At 43.2% G+C, this 24,077-nt stretch overlaps 1 protein-coding gene across 1 annotated transcript; it reads left to right on the top strand.

Annotated features, from left to right (window-relative positions):
• Positions 1-16: 16 nt before the first annotated feature.
• mertka (c-mer proto-oncogene tyrosine kinase a) lies at positions 17-23,693 on the top strand. The gene is made up of 19 exons (XM_061227699.1): positions 17-347; positions 4,205-4,583; positions 5,067-5,167; positions 5,698-5,868; positions 10,769-10,855; positions 11,274-11,389; positions 11,767-11,950; positions 13,270-13,421; positions 15,923-16,058; positions 16,761-16,911; positions 18,841-18,929; positions 19,267-19,362; positions 19,526-19,606; positions 19,754-19,846; positions 20,276-20,394; positions 20,793-20,902; positions 21,497-21,656; positions 22,001-22,137; positions 22,364-23,693. Exons 1-19 carry the CDS (start codon positions 239-241, stop codon positions 22,770-22,772), a joined length of 2,880 nt encoding a protein of 959 aa, XP_061083683.1. The 5' UTR covers positions 17-238; the 3' UTR covers positions 22,773-23,693.
• Positions 23,694-24,077: the final 384 nt, after the last annotated feature.

The following is a 24,077-nucleotide window of genomic DNA, read 5'->3' on the forward strand; positions in this document are numbered from 1 at the left end:
GTGAACAAACGCAATGTGCAATCTTCATAACAGATCGATGGGGGGAAACAGAACATTGTCTTGGTAAAACGTTACTAATGGAAGCATGGGTTTTTAACGACCAAGAAAATAGCAAACGCTCTTATAACGCATTAGAGAAAAGATCACATTCCTTCGTCTTAAAAATCGGAACTTTCACCTAAAGGGTATTTTTCCTATTTACCGAGGGGGTTTAGGTGGTCTATTGGAAATAAATTATATGCAAACCGCTATGTCACATACGGATTTCAAAAGAAGACCCTGGAGGATTAACGTTATCGTTGTAGTTCTATTAAGTTTCTGCAAATTGTCAAGAGGTTTTACAACGGGTGAGTTGCCATACGTTTTAGAGAAACGCTCTTTTTGATAGTGTTCTTCTTAACTTCGTACTTTTAACGACGAAACTACTAGGCATAAACACAATCAGATTATCGTAGTCTTCACCCTGACGTGTATTTGCTGGCTATTCTTTCTTTCTTTTTTCTATCTTTCGGACGAGTGTTATTTTTGTTTATTTTGCTGTCATTACATTTCATTACAGACACATGGCCAACATCTGATAACTTACTCTGTGTTTAAAGGTAGTCAGAATCTGTCTATATCTATTTGTAAACTGAGGATGCTATATCATTTCCATTATGGCTGTTTTGAAACGTGCATTCTTAAAACTGCGTTCCATTCTTACAACCAGTCCTCGAGTAATTAATTCCGCTTGAGTCTTGCCATCATTTGTGTTTTTCTTTTAACAAAAGCGCAAACAGGTGGGATTCATTTGGCGAACCAATGAAAAACTTGGCACTACTTTTAAAGCTAATTTTCATAACCCGAACGTAAATGTAAAATCACAGCGCGCGCTGTTTCTATTGTAGCATATTTTAAGCAGCAGACCATAGAAAACATTGCTTACGTGGGGTTGTAAGCAACTGAGAGCTGACCCGTAATTTCACTTGTGTCTATTGATTTAGGGTGAACTGGACAATCGAGTAGAAAATACAGTTTCTAGATAGACTATTGCAAAAAAGAAGGAATTATCTCCCCAGAAATAACCGGACAGAAAGCTTTCAAAATACGCATTGTAAGCTATACATCTACAGTAGGCAACAGGTAGCCTAATAGTCTTACCGTTATTAAGACTCAGGAGCGGTCAGCTGCAAAACCCACCGTCGTCCCACCATTTTTCTCTACCAGAACACAGGAACAGAGGCTGTCACGTGCAGTTAAGAGCCAATACAGATAAAATAATTTAGAGAACTCTGAAACTCTTAATTGTGATATGCAATTGTGATATATGAAGTAACTGGATAGGATGGGAATTTTCAGGGAGCTGACATTTCATAACTTCACCTTTTATTTCTACAATTATGAAATGTCAAATAGTAATATAATTATATATGGGATTAATCTCAATACAGTGTGTATATAACACAGATTTCATTTTTAATCACATAATATACACTCGCCAAGTACTTTATTAGGAACAGTTTTACTTTATTACACCGACTTATTAATGTGATCTAATCAGCCAATTGTGTGGCAGCAGTGCAATGCATACAATCATGTAGATACGGGTCAGGAGCTTCAGTTAATGTTCACATCAACCATCAGAATGGGGAAAGAATTTGATCTAAGTGACTTTGACTGTGGTATGATTGTTGCTGGCAGACAGGGTGGTTTGAGTATCTCAGAAACTGCTCATCTCCTGTGATTTTCATACAGACTACAGTTTGCAGAGAATGGTGCAAAAAACAAAAAGAAATCCAGTGAGCAGCAGTTCTGCAGACAGAAACGCCTTGTTAATGAGAGATGTCAGAGGAGAATGGCCAGACTGGTCAAAGCTGACAGGAAGGTGACAGTAACGCAAATAACCACACATTACAACAGTGGTATGCAGAAGAGCATCTCTGAACACGCAACACATCATACCTCTAAGTGGATAGGCTACAGCAGTAGAAGTCTAAAAAAATAAGTCTAATAAATACCTAATAAAGTACTCACTGAGTGTATATTTAACCATTGTTTCATTAATTGTCCATAACACCAGTCACATCCATGACTCTAAAATTGGATCGTTTTGTTTCCCTAGACTCTTTTAGAGTGCTCCTCGTGGGTACCATGATTGAGAACTGCTCGTGTTTTACCTGATTTTTAGTGTCTTATCACTTATTATCTGTTTGTTTATAACTTATTTTTTGTCTGCTCTTATCTTGTCTGTTGCAACCTGTATCTTTTATATACGTTTTTTGTAAACAGGGCACCCTTGAAAATGAGAGCTTGCTCTCAAGGGACTTCCCTGTATAAATAAAGGTAAAAAAAAAAAAAAAAAAAAAAAAAAAATCCAGGTATGTGATGTGACACACTGCCAGAGAGTAACAGATGCAGTATTCATAGATGTTGCTTAGAAAGAGGCAGGTAAATAGTTTAATCTGTGGAGATGACATCTAACTGCAGCCACTGGCTAGAACCACCTGTTTGTGAGGAGGAGGAATGATTACTGTCTAGTATTGATCTAGGCACAATAAATACATAGAGAGTGGATAGTAGACAGGTGTTGGACAGTCAACAAAGCTGTATAGCTCCATGTGCTCTGTGTGTTCAGCTCAGGTTGGCCCACTTCTTTATCTGTCGTGTGCAGCAGTGTGCCATTCTTCAAACATCTTGCACATCCACCATGCTAATTGATTATACATATTTCCAACTAATGCAGATGCGGTATATTTTATAGCTTTATGTAATGGGGTTTTAGCTTTATGGTGGGATATGATATGACTAATTCAAATGCCCAGCTTTTCATGCTCATGTTGTCTGGAATTTGCTCGTGCAGCTGGCCTGAAATGGGACATTTTGACCCTGAACACTGCTGTCAGAGCAACATGCTTCCTGTGATAGTGGATAAATGTGGCAAGAACGACGGGAATTTCCTTCCCCCTGTAGTGAAAGTTGATCTCTTTCTAGTGGGAGTGGGAGGAACAGGAATATGTTTGGGCAGGGTCAGTCCAGGGAGAGCGGGAAATAAGGATGGACACAGGCAAACACACACACACACACACACACACATATACATACATGCACTTTCTCTGTGTATTTCTCCCTCTCTCTTTCTCTCTCACATGGTAAACTGACACACATGCACACATTTACTTAATTTAAATACATAGTGAAAAAACATATTGTATGTGTGTTGTACGTATGTAATATATATATATGTATTATGAGACCTTATATCCCACATTTGCTACAAATGCATGTACATCGTGAGAAATCTGTGACGGCTGTGATTAAAGATACAGATGAGTGTCTCTGTCGCATCGGCAGACTCACTGAGACACAGTGGGATCATTGCTGTGAGGCTTTTCTTGTTGGCTCACCTCACACCTGTATTGCACATTGCATACAGTACAAGTCAGTGTCTCAACAAATTCAAAACAGCTGTTGGATCCAAGCCTAGAATGTTGTATTTACCGAAGGATGGTACTTTTATGTTTTTTTGATAAATATTTCTTTCTCCTGTATAAAGATGAAGTGAAAAAGGCAAATCTCAATTGTGTGTACTTCATTTTGTCCTTTGAACACATTTTAGAGTGCCAAAACCATTATATACCATTATAAAATAGATCACAATATGTTCCCTGCTGGAGCAACTATCCATGTTGTGATAATCCGACTGTCTATCCGACTGTCTATAGTTTCACAACATCATTTAATAACTAACAGCTGTTCTCCATTTTATATGATGACTTGGCTATGTAAGAAGAAAAAGGAAGGTCTCTTGAACTTCATGAAAATGATGTTCATTTACAGGAGACCATTGTTAGTAATCTATTAAACATACCCTTTTCAGCCTTGATCAGGAATAATACTGTATACACGAATATAAAGGATGTAGTGAATCTGTGACGCCTATCAATTAGGCCATGCTGTGGTGATTGAATGAGCACGTCTGTTGACTGGAGTAGTTCCTAGCCTCACTCCCAGCCACTATTCTACCATAATCAATGTGTGCCAACTGTTGTGTAATTTTGATAAGACCAAGGGAATGTTTAGCCAGCAGTCATAATCATATCAGAGACAGATATTTCTTCCAGCTACTTGAGTATTGTGCTGCAGAATGTCCCTACCTGCCAATGTCCTACCTGCCAAATATTTCTGCTCTGCCATGAGCACTTCTCTGCTTCCTCCTGCTTTACAGAGGAGCATCATGGGAGCCTCTCTCGCCCGCGCGTTGGGCGATCGCCGTCTCCCAGGCCCAAGCTCTTTCCTCCCCCTGCTGTCGACACCGATGACCCCACCCCTCTGGAGCCCCCCATTGCCTCAGGACGGGCCCCCACGCTGCACCTGACCCAGGAGGACATCAGAGGGCTCCAGTTCAAGCCCACGGTGGGCCAGTTTCGGCTGTCGGAGGGCACGCCGGTCAAGGTGAACTGCTCCATAGACATCGAAGACGTGCTGCCGGACCTGAGCATACTGTGGTGGAAGAACGGCGCTGAGCTGCTGGGGAACACGCAGGCCGTAGTCAACGACCTGCAGACGGAGAGCCAGGGGGTGACCACCCTGCTGTCCACTCTCAGGTAGCACAGAGCTGCTGCTTATGTGTGCACTACTTTATCTCTTTATTTTGGTGGTGGTGGGGGGCGGAGGGGGGTTGGGGTGTGCTGATTTTGGAGAATTCATGTGATGTACTGTAAAGGCAATCTTGTGATGTGAAGCAATTTGTGTCAATCCTGCTTCACAGTAAACTGGAAGCGGGTAACTGCGCTGTGTGGAAACACATTGTAGTCATGTGTTACTTTTTGTGGTTTGTTGCATGCCTGCATGCATGTTTGTGTTTGTCAGTGTTGGTATTGGGGGTCGTATTGCGCTGTATAGCCACTGTTTCTGTGCCTTTTCTCTCCACTGGGGATTGTTTTTACTACCCTTGCTGAAATATTGGGGGTTAGGCCTGGTTTTACCCATGGTTTTTTCCTGATTCCTGCACAGTGTATTTGATAGCGCCTCTGTAAGTTCTGTGCAGAGGAAGTTGAAAAGAATGTCATGTTCTGTTGTGTTTTCAGCATTAGGAGTGTTCAACGCAGTGATGCAGGGGAGTACCGCTGTAGGCTGATTGTCAGTAACACAGTGATCGAATCTCAGCCAATTCACATCCAGGTCGAAGGTCAGTGGCTTTATGCTACATGGTTGAAGTTGGCTGATCTTTGGGGTTCCCCACTTGGCAGACAACCAATTCCACCTTAATGTGATTATTATTTATGACACATGATTGGTCTAGTGCAGTGGTGTCAAACTCCAGTCCTGGAGGGCCGCAGTGTCTGCTGGTATTCGTGGTTTCCTTTCAATCAGCAGCCAATTAAGGCCTTGAGAACAAGGTGTGTGGACACTGCAGCCCTCCAGGACTGGAGTTTGACACCCCTGGTCTAGTGCTTTGTTGCTGAGAAACCAGTCTCAGATACAGAGAGACCGAGAAGAGTGCACATTTTCAGTCACTCAGGAGCCATAGTACGGTGATGTTAGTTTAGTTTTTTGTGTGTGTGTGTGTGTGTGTGTTTGTCTATGTGAATGTATGTTGAATGTATGTAGTGTGTGTGTGTGTGTGTGTGTGTGTGTGTGTGTGCGCACATGGGTGTATATGTGTCCATAGTTCTGTCTTGCTCTTTGAAAACCTTGTTATTCTGGATGCATTTGTAGGCCTTCCAACATTCACCAGGCACCCCGAAGATATGAACGTTACACGCGACACCCCCTTCAACCTGTCCTGTGTAGCCGTTGGTCCCCCTGACCCCTCCAGCATTGTGTGGCTACGTAATGGGGTGCGTGACTGGTCCCTCCGCCCCTCCCCCTACAATGTCACTATACCAGGTGAGAGACGGCCTAATATCATCATACCACACCAAGAAACGTGTCATTACCCAAATGCAGTTGATCAAACTTGTGTTAAATAAATTTGTGATTTGTACATTTACATTTTTCCCTCCCTTGGGGTGACTAATTTTGTATCACAGTGAACACAATTTTCACCATTGGTTTGAGTATCTCTGTGAGCTGTGCCTAATTGGCTGCGGTCCTGCTGATAATCAGTAAATAACTGATGAATCTGGATCCTGTACAGTTCTGCTGGTTCAGCTTCTGGCTTTGGGATATGAGATCAGAAATTGGCAAGTCGGCAGGTTCAGTGCCCCAGCCTGTTTAGCTGTTTAGAGAAATTTGTTTCTTGTTTATTTTCTGGGAGGCTGCATAGAGCTTGCTGTTCTTTTGAAACAGTGTGCAATCTGAGAATTTTAAAATGGATTCTGTTCATGCAGGCAAAAAAGGATTCCGCTCGCAAAGTTTTGTTTTTCAAGGGAACAAATTGACCGTAAGGAACACGTTTAGTTGAGCTCTCTGTTCTACTCAGTGGACCATGGTGTGCAGGAGGATAGTGTTCTCTGTCACAGTGGCATTTAGCTTATAGTGGTAACAGTGCTTACTCAGGCTGACCAGTGCAGAAAAAGTGGCTGTTCCTGGCACATGCTCCAGCCAGTGTCAGGGCCCTGCTGTTGTGGGTTGGAATGGAGTTCACCACATTGTCTAGAATACTGCAGAGAGCCTGCAGAAAAGCTCTGAGAATGGGAAATGTGGTGGATGTTATGAAAATGCTTGTCTGAATTAAGAGTGGAGGTTGCTGCACTGAGCACTGATAAAAAATGTTTGCCTTTGCCAAATTGGGGATAAAAATGGGAGAAGCATTAAAAAAAGTACTTTTTTTAGTGAACAGGTGGTCCCCATTTGGTTTATCTAAGCAAGAATGTGCTAGAATTTGTTTCCTGGTTCCTTAAACTGGGTAGGGCTGATGCCTGGTGCTGGAGGGTCAAAGGTCAGAGAACTGGCTTTGGTGAGTGGTGGGGGTGGGAAGTAGGGTGGGGTGGAGCTTTCTGGAACTAGGACAATGGCCTCATTGACAAGGCTGTATGCCATGCTGATTCTGAGCTGTGATGCTGGTTGAGGGGGCAGTGTGGGTGACCTGGTTTCACTATGGATGGAGCCTCATTCAGGGAGGGAATGGATTTCTGGGTTCTCTCCTGCTCTGACCAGTGCGGAGCCCCATGTTTGGCGATGGGGTGCTCTGGGTGCTGGTACTGTAAGTGCTGAGTGGGGTGTAGGGAGCACAGGGATTGGTTTTGGAAAGAATAGAGCTGTTGACAGTGTGGCTGAACCAATGTGCTTGCTTGCTTTGACTGTGTTGGATTTGTCTTCTGGTGCAGCGATTCACTTGAGATCCTGTCAGGGCATCCAGGCAAAATGCTCGCCCTGCTCTTCTGAAACTGCCTGATATCCATGTGTCTCTGACTTTGTGTCACTTATCTGGGTGGTTTTGTTCCACACTATCCACTTCCAGGTGTCTGTTCAGGGTCGGTTATTGAGTGTAGCTTATTTATTGTCAATACAGGTATTTTCTGTGCCTATTGTCTCTGCCATGGAGTGGTCTGGGTTTGTGTTCTATATCTGTGCTCGTTACATAACCTCATCATCTCATCAGAACCATGCGCCTCCCCCCCAAGGACCTGGCTTTGCTCCCCCCCCTCCGTATTTTTGAGTATACTGCCATATATTAGTTGGGGAAGGGCGCTTAGTGGGTAACAATCCTCCAAACACAAAAGGGGTTCATGAGAACAAACCATTATTGTCTAACCAAGGAGATAAGAGCTCCCCCAATTCACATAATTTTCTAAATTCCTCTCCAGTCATCATGTTGTAATGGGCTGTTCATATCATAATGATTCCTACTTCATCACAAACTGAAGGTATATATAGCGCTTCACTACCACTCTGAGGCACTCACAACCTTACATGCAAGCCTTTTACCAGCACTTGGGGAAAGTATGCACTACTTATTCAAAGAGTAGGAGAGTAAGAGGGGAGAACAGAGGCAAGTTATGACATTTTAGGCATTTAGCATGTGTTCTTATCCAGAGCAATATATACAGCTTCTATTCTATCGTACTTTCAGTTTATACGGCTTGTTATTTACTGAATACATGAAAGTTAAGTACCTCACTCAAGGGCACAAACACAGTGACCCACCTGGGAATGGAAACTACAACCTTGGTGTTGAAAGCCCAGTACTACTTTGCTACACTGCCACCATGTAAATCTTGTTGAAGCTTTCTGAATGCATAGAACATACTGAGAGCTGAGTTTTATTGGGACTGGTCATGATGAGCCGGGCAGCTTGGAAGGAACCCAAACCCAATAATTACAGAGCAGCCGAGCAGCCACAGATGTTCTTCCCTGCAGCACAACCAGTTGTGTGCATGCTTGTCTTGTTCATTCACGCATTTACTACAGCCTCCCTCTGTTTCCTGTTTGTCCGTTTTTTTTTTTTTTCATTGCATTTTTCACCTTGGCCCTGACTCCCATAGAGAGAAGAAAGCCAAGCTACTGGATGAGAAAACACACATTTCCTTTTGGCATCTATCGTGTGGCTTTTTCTTGCGACATTTCTTTTCTTTTTAAAGAGGCTCCAGTTGAGATGACATGTTTTTCCAGGGCACGCAGCTGGATTGGTTCAGCGCTCAACCTCTAGGCCGATAGGAGGCACGGCCTCCCAAATTGTTTTCTAACAGGGCCACAGTGCTGGAGGGTAAAATAGATGTATTGGTCTGGAGATAACTTTTTCTCTTAAAAAACAGTGCTATTCATGGTCATTTCTGCTTTCAGGGGAGCTCCTATTCATTAAATATGCAGGGTTTGTGTCACATGTGTTTGAACAGCTTGCAAGAATCTTATGTGCCTTGGCTTTAAAAGGAAGAACTCAAACCCCAGCATGCTCAAAAAATGCGCTGGTAGTTTTAAAGGTACAATAGGTAAGATTTTTTATGTTAAAACTTTGTTACAAGACCATTGTAAATCCCTTCCTGTCATTGAAAAGGCTCATTGACATGTTCACTCACCCTCTGCCTGTGTGCCAATAGAGGGAAAGGGGGGGGTTCAACATCAGCGTGTCCACAGAGAAGGGGCAGGGATAAACAGTGTTGTGTTTTGAGGTTGTCTGTTGCTGCAATTCCTCCTAGGAGTCTGAAATTACCTATTGTACCTTTAAGGATTAGGTTGAGTATAATTGAGCTAAAAGCAAAAATGTGATTCAATACCAGCAGAGTAATGGTTAACAGCACTGAAAGGCCTTTTTAGAAATTGACAAAGTGAAAGACAAAAATCGTTGTGCAAATGTGATGGAGTGTCTTGTCCCAGTTCAGGGAGTCTGTGGAGCCACTTCAATAAAGCTGTCACATGCAATCAAAATAAGCTTTCCAGGAACAGCCTGAGAAACGTCAGGCTCCGTGACCGTCGTTTCTGAATTTCTAACAGGGGATAAGTGACAGAAAATGGACAATATAAGCCTGTTCTGTTCAGCAGTGTGGTTGGCGTCCTGGCTCAGGGGCTGAAAGCCGGGTACTGTGTGTCGAAAGGGAGGCGGAGCGCAGCACCGTCTGCTGCGCGAAATGCGTCACGTTCCTTTCCGTCGCCGCGAGTGGGACTATTTGACATTTCAGCAAATGTCGGGTTGACTAAGCACGCTTCAGAAATGAGCCGCACGCAACAAATCAAAGTGGGCATTGCTCCAGAACGTTTCGGGAAATTTCAATCCACGTGATATTAGAGCTAGTCATTTTTCAACATCTGTAATTAAATGTCAGCTTTGGGAGTGTGAACTAGTCTGATGGCTTGTGTGTTAAATTGCATGGTGCTGGAAGGAGCTACAGAGAAATAGATGCAGCATTAGCACACCATTGCTATGCTCCAGCAATGTCTGAGTACAGTAACACAAGGGGGTGTGTGCTCATTGGGTATTTATTGTTGCTCATATTGCACTGTTGTTACGTCCTTACACTGTCATGCATACAGTACAGCAACATCTCAGAAGCTCAAACTGTCGACACCTTTAACAAGAATTATTTGATCAGTCATAGCGGGGTGTTTAACAGTCATAGCGGGGTGTTTAACGGTCCTAGCGGGGTGTTTAACGGTCCTAGGGGGGTGCTGGTGACTCATCCTGTTCTAGTGCATGTAGGGGCTTTCCTGGGTGGGGTCAAATCTGGGTCAATCGAGTGCTGACTGTGCCCACTGTGGACACCTCCGAGGTTGTCTGTTGAGCTGCATGCAAGTGTCTTCCTCCAACTCGTGTGTGGAAGCCGAACCTGCAAACTGAAAAGAAGCTCTTTTGAATTCAAAATGGAGGCTGCGATGAACATGAATGGGCATTCCAAATTGGGACAAAACAAGGGACAAGTATATTTAACAGTCATGGCTGTGCACATTTTTCTGCAATAACTTAGTGATCAATATTATTTCCCTAACAAATTGTAAGTCCTATTTTGTTGGTGGTCCAGAAAAGAGATGTCAAAAAAGGAAATGTAATGTATTGTCATGAAATATCTTTATATTTTCCCATAGTGGTTAATGAAAAAGGAAATAGAAGTGAAATATTTTATTTATAATTTTGTGATGTGGAGGAGTTTACAGGTATCTGTAGAACCACATTTCTGACCTGCTTACAGTAATCAGTTCTGTTTTTCGCCAAGTCATTTTGGCACATTAATTTGCTGCTCCCTTACCACTGTAGATCTCTTTTCATTGCATGTTCAGTGTAAGCCATTCTCTTGTCACACTATAATTCTAGCTTCCGGCTTTAAATGATCCATCTCAGTTTTCAGTTGTCTCTGCTGATCACATTATGTTGGGGGCGTCTTGCCTGATGATATTGTTTTGTGGGCGTGGCCAGGTGTGTCCAGCCCCACCCGCTTCAGCTGTGAGGCTCACAATGGCAAGGGCGTCAGCACGTCCAGAGAAGGGCACATCAACGTCAAAGGTAAACCAGATGATGCAAACATTTTCATTCGTCTTCATATGCTATTTATTTTACATTTATTCAACCATGTCCTTTAAGTTATTGAGAACACATTTTCTTTCTTTCAATCAAGTCCTGCCAAAAACCATTTGACATTCTAAGTTTATATAGATAAGTTTTGAATACACAGATGAATGTCTTCAGTATATATTCAACACATACCATAGATTATACATACTACATGTATGATTAAACACCCACTCTGAAAGTTACAGTGTGAGGATTACATATATGGTTTTTTTAAAATATAAAAGTAAAAAATAAGGTATTGTGGAAAACGGAAAATGGAATTTCATGTGTGAGATATCGCTAGGAACCCTGCATAGAGAGAGTTAGATGAACTGAAATGCATTTCCCACTGGGGGCTTTGCCTCTACAGAGCTTCCATCTGCAGTGTCCAAGGTGGTTGTGCTATCCCGCGGCTCCAATACTCTCAGCCTGCAGTGGACCCCTGGACATGACGGATTCTCACCCCTCACCGCCTGCCACATCATGGTAAACATTTCTATGAGCAATTTCAATAAAGGGCTCAAGTGAAAGGGCTCAAAAAGACTGAGCCTATATCGCTGTCCTACTGAAATCTACTTATTTCTCTCTCGATCAGTGATTGAGCAAATGGAATGAAGGCTGTTGTTTGTGCTGTAGACAGACTTCTTTAATAAGGTTCTATGGGATAATTCACTTTCTGGTGTCTTGATATTTCGGTTTTAGTGCATGTTTTTCCTTGATTTTATATTTCATATGTGTGTACTATCCCTTTAACAGTCTGAAAATGCATTGTGTCATGCCAGAGAGTCAGGGTATTCCGTGAAAAAAAAACCAGTTAATGTTCATGTATATGTAAGACTGGCCTTTGTGACCCTGTGCTGCAGGTAAAGGAGATGGCACCAAGAGAAGGAGGGGCTACCCGTGTCGTCAACACCACCGTCCCACCCTTCCAATTGGACATCCCGGACCTGCGGGCCATGACCTGGTACAGCATGAGTGTGTCCTGCAGCAACATGATTGGCCCGTCCCCGAACAGCACCTGGGTGCAGGCCAGTACCATAGAGGGAGGTAAGAATTGACCACTGAGCTAGCATGTCACATGTGTATGCTGTGTTCATATCAAGTTCCCTATAATTTAGACTTTGAACCTCAGATCCCTAGAAGAGTGAAGCTCCATGAACACTCATGAGTGGAGCTAACATATGCTGGCAATTAACAGCACTCTCTGTCGCAGTGCAATATGATTGGTTCAGATCAATGTGTCATCAGCCCACTGTGCACAGTAGCTTAAAAAAAATGGTCAGCATTTATATAGTGCCTTTATCCAAAGCACTGTTCAATTGATGCTTCTCATTTACCCATTCATACACACATTCACTCACCAATGGCGATTGGCTGCCATGCAAGGCCAGCTCGCATAGCATTTGTGGGTTAGTTGTGTTGCTCAGGGATGGGATCGAACCGGCAACCCTCCGACTGCCAGACGACTGCTCTTACCCCTGAGCCAATGTCACCCTTCTATTTTACCTGCAGAAGTCACATGATGACCACAGGTTGAGACAAATACTATCAAGAAAATATCCTATGGACCATAATTCTGCCATTGAAACTGAAATAGAAATTTTGCAATTTTACTTCCCTTTCAAAGATGGCCAGAAAACAAGCTAGTATTTCGGACAGGGATTGGGGACAGGGAAATGAACTCCCACAGAGAACATACATTCTGTAGAAACCAGAACTATTAATCAAGTTCCTATAAACTAAACCAGAAGGAATGAACTATACTAAAGTTGGGTCTTACCTGCCATTTGTATGGGCAGAATTGGGGAGTCCCTAAGGGCCTTGCATCACATCCTCCTTATCACAGAATTTTCCAGAGATTCCAAACAGGAAACGGAACTGGACTCATGGTGAAAGCACGCAGTTTCTCAGGGGTGGGGTTGCTCTGGGCTTCCTTTCTGTTCCTAGAGGCCGGGGAGGTGGGGTTTGGGGGTAAGGGGGGTGTAGTGAGGTCTATTTTTGATGTTTCCTGCCAGATACCACACTTGAAAAGGAGTTTTTCCAAAAGGCATTGAAATACCAGCACTGTTTATGCAATGCAAGTCTTAACTGAAAAGGTTACTGTTTTTTCATCTGTTGACTTTCATCTATTTACCATTCATCTTCACTGTCTCCCCAATTCAGGATGACAGAATGAGATGGGGAGATACCGTAATAGTGTAATATGAGCTCTGAAAATGTTCTCCACTCTCTTAAAATGTTTCTGTTCCAATACTCAAGGCCTAGTCTACTTTTCAGTTCCCAACATGGGCCTTGTGCTCTCTCTCTCTCTCTCTCTCTCTCTCTCTCTCTCTCTCTCTCTCTCTCTCTCTTTCTCTCTCTTTCAGTGCCCTTGGTTCCGCCCCACAACCTGACTGTCCAGCTGAATGAATCAGTGCTGGTGGTCCGCTGGGACGCACCCCCCCCGGAGAAGGTGAACGGAATCCTGAAGGGCTATGATGTCATCATTACCCAGGGAAAGCACAAGCACAAGGACATGGTGAGTCTGGTGCCACCTCTTTTTCCTCTTTTCCTTATTTTATCACTGCAATTAAAAAATCTAATTGCGAGATTTGTCCTGACCATTTTATAATACAATATATATATTTACACAAACGCAGATTTCCTTTCAGTTCTCTAACCATTCTGCCCCCATTTTCCATGCAAAATACGAAAACTGCATAAAAATGTGTGGAAGCTGAGCACACAAGTTTCTGGTTGTATCAGCCTGTGACGAGCCATGAGAAGAACGAAATGTCTTGGGATGACAAACAGCAAGGTCTTCCTCTATTCTTTTGCACAAAATGAAAGGGCAGTTTCCCCATTTTCCAGCCCAGAAACTTTGGTCTCCATTTTTTTTTTTTAAACCCTGATTTTGCAATGTGCCTCCTCCTTCTGGTAAAGCATGTATGGCAGATGTCCTGTACTTCTTCACAGTCATTTGAAGTTGTGCTCCTCTGTGTTCCCTCTGTGGACATCTGTAGGCATGTCCCTTTCTCCGATTTCAAAACACTGTGTAGCATTAGCTACAGAGGTTATTTTAGCGGTATATCACAGCTGTTTCTTGAATCGCTGTGATACTGTATGTTTTTGGCAGCTGTGTTTTTTTTTAACTATTGTGGATCCTCCTTGTCACCATTACTCCAGGAAAAGACAAGGACACATCCAGGTGTAATCAGTAATCAGTAAAGTATCACAACCTCAATGTATGACCAGAGTTTTGGCCAGCCAACACCTCAAACAGCTAAAACAGTGTTGGATCAAAACACCAGCTGCTTGGTGATTTGTCCTGGGGCTCAGTAGTTAAACCGGAACATCTGTGTTCATCATACTTATTTCGTTTTTCTTTTCCAGTTAGTGAGGGCCACCTGTCGCTGTCGTTCTAAAGCAACAGCCCGCTAACACAGATGATAGCTTGATCCACGTGCTGTCGCCTGCTTGTCGTGGGGCACGTCATTGCAGTCCTCTTTACTCAGGGGATTTTAAGCCATAGCATTTCGCTTGAATTAGTTGTATGAACATTAGGTGAATGAACGTGACTGGCCAAGCACTGTGAGCATATGGCTGTCAACTTCCCGAGATTTCTGTGTCTCTATAGAGACAGGAAGCTGACAGCGTGAAAAAATAGACGCCCCCCCCGCATGCCTTGTTGAGTCATGCATGTGACTGAATGGAAATTGAAAACAATGGATATTATAAACATGTGCTCTGATCACTCGCATTGTTCCCGTGTAAAAACCTGCGTGATTCACACTCAGAGCAAAACAGCTCTACTGGGAAATGACCGGTGAAGTGTGGCCACATCGCTCACAGCTGTGCTGGACTCAAACTGTGGTTCACACTGTCGGCTTTCTAGTGTGAGAGTGGCTTAGGAGGTTTACACTGACCATAATAGATGCAGGGTGTTGCAATTCATTTGCCAAAGTGACTTTGCAAAAATGAGAGCTGATTACTGTAAGTACTGTAAACAACAGGTCAGAAATGGTACTACAGATTACTCCTCGTTCACATGAGATTTGGTTCATAGTTTTGTGCTTTGGTTGGAACATATGTAAGGTCTTTGCATCTATCACATCACCTCGGATGATATTCTCTAGATTGCCAACTCTGCTTGAAAAAAACATTAATTCACATTTCAAAATACAAAATTCACTCGCAATAGAGGAAGAGTAGTGCGGATTTATGCTCCTGATCTTCATCTCTGGGCCAGTCAGAGACCCCTGCGCCCTTTGACCTGTGACCTGTGTTGACCTTGGCAGTGCTTGCTGACTGTGTGACACTGAGAAGGGAAACCCCAAATATGGACCATGCAGTGTTGTGCAAGGGGAACCTTTACCCTGTCACATGTCCCTGCTGTCCCTGCCTGTGCTCCCGCCCAAACACGTGGTCCGTTTCCCCATTTTACTGTGCCAAGTGCTGCACTAGCACTCTGCAGCTATGGGTCCTATAGCATTGACTCTGCTTTCTTTACACCCTACCTGCATGCAGAGGTTCAACGCTCTGTGCTTTCACCCTGAGCCTTCATCCAGCAAGGCACTGGTGGTACGGGTCTTTAAAAAGCACAGCAACTGGTCTGTTTAGTTTTAAATTCTCTGAATGTACAGAGCTCTGCTTCTTAAGCCTTCTGTGGATTTTACGGTAAAAGTGTAAGCATGAACCCTTATTATTCAAATGGAAAGTGTCATGTAAATGGTAAATGGTTGGCATTTATGTCGCGCCTTTATCCAAAGCGCTGTACAATTGATGCTTCTTATTCACCCATTCATACACACACTCACACACCAACGACGATTGGCTGCAATGCAAGGCACCAACCAGCTTGTCAGGAGCATTTGGGGGTTAGGTGTCTTGCTCAGGGACACTTCGACACAGCCCGGGGGGGGGGATCGAACCGGCAACCCTCCGACTGCCAGACTACTGCTCTTACTGCCTGCGCCATGTCGCCCCCATGTAAAAGCATTGTTTTCTCTCCTCCCCTCCTGCCATATTGATCTGCTGTAGATTCGCACTGACACGAATGTGGCCTACATCACAGTTCAGGAGTTCAACACTACGTACGAGTTCGAGGTGGCAGCTCGCACACAGATAGACAACGGCGTGTTCAGCCCGGCCGTCACATTTTTCGTACCCGAGGCTGGTGAGTACTACTTCAGTGATTCACACTCCCAAACCAGTTTAAAAGGACCTGCATTCGCACCCTCAAAAATATCATTTACTTATAAAATGATGATGCATAAACAATACGATGAGGGAAAAAATCTGTTTATTATTATTGATTCAAAGTGGCGCAGAACTTTGGGTAAATAAGTCGTAAAAAATCCTTAGTAAATGAGATGGGCCTGCTGTGCAATTGAGTCAGTCTGTCTCATTTGATCGCATTGCTGTCTAGACTGAGCACTTCCTGAGTTCTTTCACTGAATTACAAAACAGGACAAACTTCAATGTGTATAAATTAGTTTGTATCTTACAAGTACATATCTTGTCATCATACTCACTTCTAATAATCTTGGAATGGCTCTCAGTTGCTTTATCCAGATCCACCAGGCATTTTCCTGGATTAAAGCCTTTAATTTAATATTTCAGTTAATGGAAAGGAAAAGTTTTTATAATGAACCCCAGAGAAAGAATTGTGTTGTCTCGACAAACACACCAGGTCAGTGTCATTCACCGTGATTATTTATACGTGTGCTCAGTCCTACCAGATCTGTTCCTTGGGTTTAATTAGTTGAACAACTACCAAGAAAGGCTTTTTTTTCTTTATAGTACAGATAACTGCGCAAGTGAAAAATGATTAAAATGTTTCAGAGATACAGTATCTCATGCAGCATTTGTGTTTCAGACCTGGCCCTGTCTCCATCCTCCAGTCCAGACACACGGGACTCTGACTCCATGTACATCGTGTTGGGCGTGGTGTGCGGGTTCTGTCTGCTTCTGCTTGTCCTATGGGGAGCCATGTGTCTGCGTGCCAGGGTCTTAGAAACGCAATTTGGGTGAGTCTGGGACCGCTCCTCATCCCCCCCCCACTCTAAACCTTTCCCCACTCTGCTTATAAACCTTTCCCCACACCTGTTATAAAAAGACAGATGAGCTTTTTATGTTCTGTGGCTGCTGTTTTTCATCTGTGGACCTTGTGTGTTGATGTACATGAAGATAACATACCATAACATAACATAACATGTGAGTGTTTGGTAAAATGAACGGGATTATAGTTTATGGATGGCTTTTCTGATTTTAGATCTTCTGCCTTCCCTTCCTTAGTAAAACACTTTGGCAAATGTCTGACAAACTATTTCCGAAACTTCTCCAATAAACATCTCCTGATCCCTTCTGGCAAATTCTTCATCAGATTTCATTTTTAAAAATCCTCTAATTATGCTGGAGGATTTCATGGCAATGTAAAAACCTGTTCTTAGACCATAACCACATATCTAAATGGTTAGTACTGTACATACATGTATACACACTCTATACTGTGTATAGATGTATGTATGTATGTATACATTCTTGGATTTGTGTCCAAATGTCATAAGCCATAGGGCAGGATCTCAATAACAACAATACCGGATTTGTGGGTGACTCAGGACCACCTGTGAAAATAGCTAGCCTAACCCTGAAGAGCACCTGGTCTTAAGGCAGGAAGTGCACATTTGTGAAAATCATCTTTGACAAGATTGCCCCAGGAAATTAGTTTATTGCTAATAAAAAACAAGGTCAAGTGCAGGTATAGAACTAGGTTATCACCAAACAATTCTGCAGCACAGTATAAATCACAATACTGTGAGTCCCGTTAAGGCCTTTAGTATAAATGGACTTGGAGCTTAATCATGGCTTATTTCTACAACACCGCATGTGACAGGAGCCACGTTGACCATGCTACTGTGACTTATAGGCATTGTTTAATGCAGCAAAACATGCACTTTGCACCACCAATATCTAAGACCTAAGCTGCTTCTAAGGCAGTGTTGCATCGGTTGCTAAATACATACATATTTGATACAAAATTTGCAAACAAACTTTACATATTTCATAAATACTGCTATATGCTATGTGTGATATGTGCTGGTGCAGTAATGCAACAAGTCAGCTGCCAGCTCCAGCACCGGTTAAAAGTAGCTTTTCCCGGCATCCATAAGGAGAATAAACGCGGACATGACGAGTATGAAGGACAGCTTATGGCTGTGTTCCATGTGCGTGTCCGTCATTTCCACCAGAAGCAAATCGGAGAGTGTGAGGCACAGGATACAACTGCTGCTCGGGGTTCCCTCTGCCCCGTTTCCACGCTGCAATCTAGCACTCTTCCACTGCTTCCTCAATAGAGGCTTGCGTCTCCGGCTTTGAGGCAGTGAAGTTACTGCACACATCCGGACGCTTTGTCAATAAAGAGGCACGGCGGAGCTCCCCTCCCTCCGACTCTGCCTGCAGCTGGAGGGGAGGAAAACACTGAAACACGCCCTACTGCCATGTTGACTGGGGATTTGCTAGACACTGATTCAGACTTGCTCGTCAGGAAACTGATGAGAGACCGTTTGAGTCACGGGACTCATTTCCAAGGAGCAGGTCCACTGCTGTAACTCTCCACAACAGGAAAACATCCTGAGTACAGAGCTTCCTCTTGGCGCCTAGCAACACTGTGACCCCACAGGAAGAGATTAAAGGTCAAGGGACTGCCATGACAGTTTCTCTCCAGCCAACAATGACGATGCAGTCTATCTGAATTCATTTCTATTCACTATGCTTTATTGATGTGAAATAAAGAAATCAATGCTGGCAAATGTGACTTTGATGTTGTCTGCTGTACACATGTAACCTTTCTGTCTTTCTGCCCCTCCCGCTCTCTGTCACTTGCTCTCTGTATCTCTTTCTCTGTTTGTAATGTCCAAAAGTGTCTCACGAGCATGTCTCATTGGCTCCCTCTACAGGCAGGTGTTTGGAAGTGGAGATCATAGTCACCCTGTAGTCGAGTACAAAGCTCAGAGGTCCTACAACCGATCTGCTATTGAAGTCACACGTATGTACCATTAGACATAAACCTTCTATATCCATTCAGAACACTTGCTATCATGTATTGCCTCGAATATTGCATCTTCCCCAAAGTTTTTTTTAAAAAAGAGAAAGATTCTGCAAATGCCTGGTGGATTTTATTGATATTCAGGCAAAAGAAGCATTTTAATTCCGTCCGCCTCCAGCTTCAACCTGAGATGTTTGAGAGGACAATATTGGGCTGACTGAGAATGGGACAGAGGCTTAATGCAAATGTAGCATATGAGGCAGTGTTCAGATGGGGCTGATACAGAACGTGAGACGTTTGATTAGTGATGTTGTCTGCTCTTGTGTTTACCTGGCAGTTGCTAATTTGGGTGTTAGCACGGAGCTTCAGGCCAAGCTTGAGGATGTGATGGTTATACGGTCTCTGCTGTCCATTGGGAAGGTCCTGGGGGAAGGTGAGAGTCACACTGTGAGAGTGCATATGCCTGTTGCATAGGATCAGCGGTGGCCAAAAACCTTGTACACCTCTAAACAATGAAATTCTTCAATGAAGTAATGGCTAAAAATAGGTCTTTTTAAGATGTGTAAGCTTGTTTTCATGCTTTTCTCCTCTCCCAGGGGAATTTGGCTCAGTTGTGGAAGGTCACCAAAGGAAACCAGATGGAGCAATGGAGAAGGTTGCAGTGAAAACTATGAAATGTGAGCAGGCTTTCCCGCTGGCTGAATATGGCCATAATCGTCAAAACAACATGTTAGAAACTTTCACAACCTGTTACATAATTTCTAGATTCAATAGAGAATAGCTTCATGTTCATCTAATGATTGTTACGTTTATTCCGTCATCAGTGGACAACTTTTCCCAGAGGGAGATTGAGGAGTTTCTGAACGAGGCTGCATGCATGAAGGACTTCCACCACCCAAATGTTATCAGACTCCTGGGTGAGTGCCTAGATCAGCCGTGTCTGTGAGCTAGCCTAGCGTTGCCTTGGGCTCATACCACTAAATCTCAGATTTACTCACGTGCTTTCTAAAATGACTATTTAAAAGGCAGCCTGAGGCTGATAATTGGAAGCATATGTCCATGCTTCACACACAAAGAGGTCAAACACAACATGAACACAACATGCACAGCAAATATACATTAGTAGTAGATTGATTGTTAAACAAAAAAGTATTAAACCGTGAAAAGGGTGGGGGTGCAAAAACACACCAAATCCAAGAAATAAAATAAAATACCTGACTGTATGGATTCCTTGCAGCAGTCCATGTGAACATTAAGGTTGTTTGGCTGCTCAGTTCTTAGGTACGAGTTATTGTCATGCGTAACTGAGGGATTTGTCAAGGACATGTCATTGTTTGTTCCTTCAGGTGTGTGTTTGGAGGTGGGCGCCAATCACTTCGCCAAGCCTATGGTCATTCTTCCCTTCATGAAGTACGGAGACCTCCACAGCTTCCTGCTTCGCTCGCGTCTCGGGGAGAGCCCTATGGTAACCTGCCACTCACTGTCAATATCTGTCAATCCTCGTCAGTAACTTGCAATTTCTGTCAATGCCCGTCAATTGTTTTTAATATGTCAGTTGTTTGGTCAATATTTCTGTTCTTGTCATGCCTGTTGATCATTGTCAGTTACGGTCAATCCCAGTCGCTGTCTGTGTATAAGACTGTCATTAATCTTTTTGAATATGTCAATTTTTGTGAGTCAGTATGTTATAAGTGAATGGCAGCATCTCCCTGTCAACATCAATTTCTGTTATATTACCCAGTTTTATGTTTTTTACATAAGCTCATTTAATATACCTGCTTAAGGCAATCCACTGACCCTGAAGCTCAGGGCTGTAAGGTGAATTTAAGACGTGTTTTGATTTATATATTTTTTTTTCCCCAGTACCTACCAACACAGACTCTTCTCAAGTTCATGATCGACATCGCCCTGGGTATGGAGTATCTCAGCAGCCGAAACTTCCTGCACAGGGACCTGGCAGCCCGCAACTGCATGTGGGTAAAACAACACAGGGAGGGAGCAGTGGTTCGCAAAGCAGTTATGAAATCTAGACTTAATCCACACCTTTCTGGTCTAAGGAAACAAACATGTCAGTGGTTAACAGCACAGATTAACAATGGTCGCTTCACCTAGTAGGAGCTTTCTGTCTCACTGTCTCACTGTCACAAATGCCAAAGTGCAACACACTGTACCATGAAACCATTCACACAACTTTCCCCTATCAGAAAAGGCTAGAAGTGCCCTTGTAAACCAGTGGATTTGCATAGTGGCAGTGTTGCATAGTGATAAAATAGCTGGGCTAGGACTGCAGGTTCATTCTCCTGCTGAGTACGGTACTTGACCTGAATTCCTTCAGTGTATAAACGACAAGGAAGGAATAGTCTTTAATTTAATAGTAAATAAATAATAAATAGCATCTTTCTGTGAACAATGTTGCATTGGGCTCTATTTACAAAATTCTCTGAAAGTGATTATCATGGCAATGTTTTATGAGGGAAATACTGGCCAATTTCTGCAGAGGCTTCTATATTTTGGCTTTATATTGTGCATTCCAACTGACTGACGTTGGCTTTGGCTCCACCCCACAGGCTGAGGGACGATATGGCAGTCTGTGTGGCAGATTTTGGCCTGTCTAAGAAGATCTACAGCGGGGATTACTACAGGCAGGGCCGAATTGCCAAGATGCCCGTAAAATGGATTGCCGTGGAGAGCCTGGCTGATCGTGTTTTCACGGTCAAAAGTGACGTGGTAACAACCCCCTTCCTAAATCTTCCATCAACTTTTGTTCTTGTAGAGAGGCTGAGGCTTTGGTAATAACTGCTCGTGTGTGTATGCATGCATTTGTGTGTATATGAGTGTCCACAGCGCTTCACCATCTCACAATACGCATTTGCCCTGGATAAGCTATTTGAGCTAGACCTTATAGTTTCAGCTTCCAGAATTTCATTTACTTCATTTTTATTTAAAAAAAGTTTTTTTAATACATCAGTAAAACAGTGCTTAAGCCTCGAGTTGAGACTGACATGTGAAGGGAATGCTGCTTTCTATGGTGGTGGTAGTGATGATGACCTTATCTCTCACTTGCTCTCCAGTGGGCGTTTGGTGTGACCATGTGGGAGATAGTAACAAGAGGGATGACGCCATACCCTGGGGTTCAGAACCATGAGATTTACGACTACCTCCTGGAAGGTCACAGACTGAAGCAGCCAACAGACTGCCTGGATGAGCTGTGAGTGTATTTGTTGCCTGGAGGAATGCGGGTGGGCTGGGAATCTGAGCCTTTTGTTCTGGGTGTCACAAAGAATGCATGTGCTTGTCTAATTAATTGAGTTTGAAAAGTAACAGGGACAAAGTATTTGGCACCGCATCACTACCATTGTTAACATAAGTGTCGGAAGTAATGCATAATGTTTGTGCTCGGTGGAAAAATATATTTTCATTTTCTGGTCAACCAGGTATGAGATCATGTACACTTGCTGGAGGACGGATCCAGTGGCCCGCCCCTTCTTCCCTCAGCTGCGGGTTCTACTAGAGAAGCTGGCGGAGAAGCTTCCGGAAGCATCCAGCAGAGAGGAAATCATCTATATCAATACCAGTCTTCCAGAGGAGGAGCCAGAGGGAGACCCTGAGCTAGGCCCTGCCCAGCCGCCCTTTACCTCCTCCCCTTGCTGCACTCGCTCCACGCCCAGTACCTGCCTTGTCACAGCTGACATCCACGAGCGCACGGAGGAGGAGGAAGAAGAGGAAGATGACCGCTATGTCATTGTCATCTCCTCTGAGGACGCTGCTGTGAGAGCTGTGGGAGATGTGGACACACCCCTCCTGACAAGTGATGGACACACCACAGCAAATGACTGCCAATGACAGCCAAGCTGGTCAGGGCCCACCTACAGAACACTCTCTCCTCCTCCTATGAGAAAGCAGGGCCACCATGCCTGGGGGTAGAAACTAAAACTGAAGGGGAATACATTCCTATCATTACTTTTGAAAGTGCACCACTTGACCTGGCACAGGAAAAAAACAAAAAACGGTCAGACTTCAATCTATGGATATTCTGAGATGTTACAATTACAAGGACACAGAATTATTTATGTTTTTCATATATTGCCAGAAGTGTTACCATGTGTCACTGTGAATGGCAAACTTTCTTTTGGGCAACATTCAAAATCCTTTTGCCATTGTTGCAGGAGTTCCTGTTGTGGCAGTCTTGTTCTAATCCCTACGCAATATGAGCACGCACAACTTATATTTACACCAGATACCTTGGTGATGTCATTTATTTTTATACTGAAGGATTTATTAAAGAAAGCAAGGACATGAACTTCAGATATGTTTGTACATTATGAATGTGTATGTAGCAATTGCTGTACATTCTGCTTAAGAGTTATAAAAAGAGTTTTACCCCATCCAACTATAGCTAACACTTTCAGGCTGGACAGAAGGCCAGTTATATGTGGATGATGATAAAATCTGGATGGGACACTGACAGTGTACTTTTGGGCAGAGACTATTTCAAGTTGCTCGGCTAAAATTAATAATTTACGTAGATTTATCGCCGAGTATATGCAATATGTAGCATTGTAAACTAAAGGTGTTGCCTTTATGGGTGCCTACAAAAAACATTTAATCCTAGTAATTCTGAATGGAATTGTGAAGTTTTTGCATCGTAAAATTGCACTTTGTTGTATAAATGTAAATTTCTGATTTATACTTTAATATGTTGTTAGCAGTGTACAATTGAGTGAGGATTTTTGAATGATCAGAACATTAAAGGTGTATATTGTTTGCCAACTGTCATTTTTCTCTATGTAAGTGGTAGTATGAACCGCTGTAAATTGCAGCTGGGCTACATGATTTCTACCAGTGATCTTCCAGTTTCTGCTTCTTAGTATAACTCTGATATTCCAGATTTCACCCAGTCTACGGCATATTGGTGACATCTCGCGGCAGTATATCTACATCTATCTTCCATCAGCATTTCGATTTGCTAGTTAAGTTGTACAGTCGTAATTGAATAAAATTGCAACACATTTCCAATATGCTCAGTAGCATTGGCAATACAGTATCAAACAAAAGAGATACAAGAAGACATTCGACAACCGTAAAAGGCTCCAAATATTGCTTCATTATTTTACCCACTCTTCCGGGGTGTAGACTACACAACTTCAT

This window comes from Conger conger, chromosome 18 (assembly GCF_963514075.1).
Source record: "Conger conger chromosome 18, fConCon1.1, whole genome shotgun sequence".
Classification (NCBI taxonomy): domain Eukaryota; kingdom Metazoa; phylum Chordata; class Actinopteri; order Anguilliformes; family Congridae; genus Conger; species Conger conger.

Excerpts from the sequence above, each read along its gene's own strand:
- mertka (XM_061227699.1), top strand. The coding sequence starts at position 239 with ATGCAAACCGCTATGTCACATACGGATTTCAAAAGAAGACCCTGGAGG. Across the intron at positions 5,869-10,768 it reads CTACAATGTCACTATACCAG|GTGTGTCCAGCCCCACCCGC; the intron begins GTGAGAGACGGC and ends GGGCGTGGCCAG. Across the intron at positions 19,847-20,275 it reads AAATGTTATCAGACTCCTGG|GTGTGTGTTTGGAGGTGGGC; the intron begins GTGAGTGCCTAG and ends TTGTTCCTTCAG.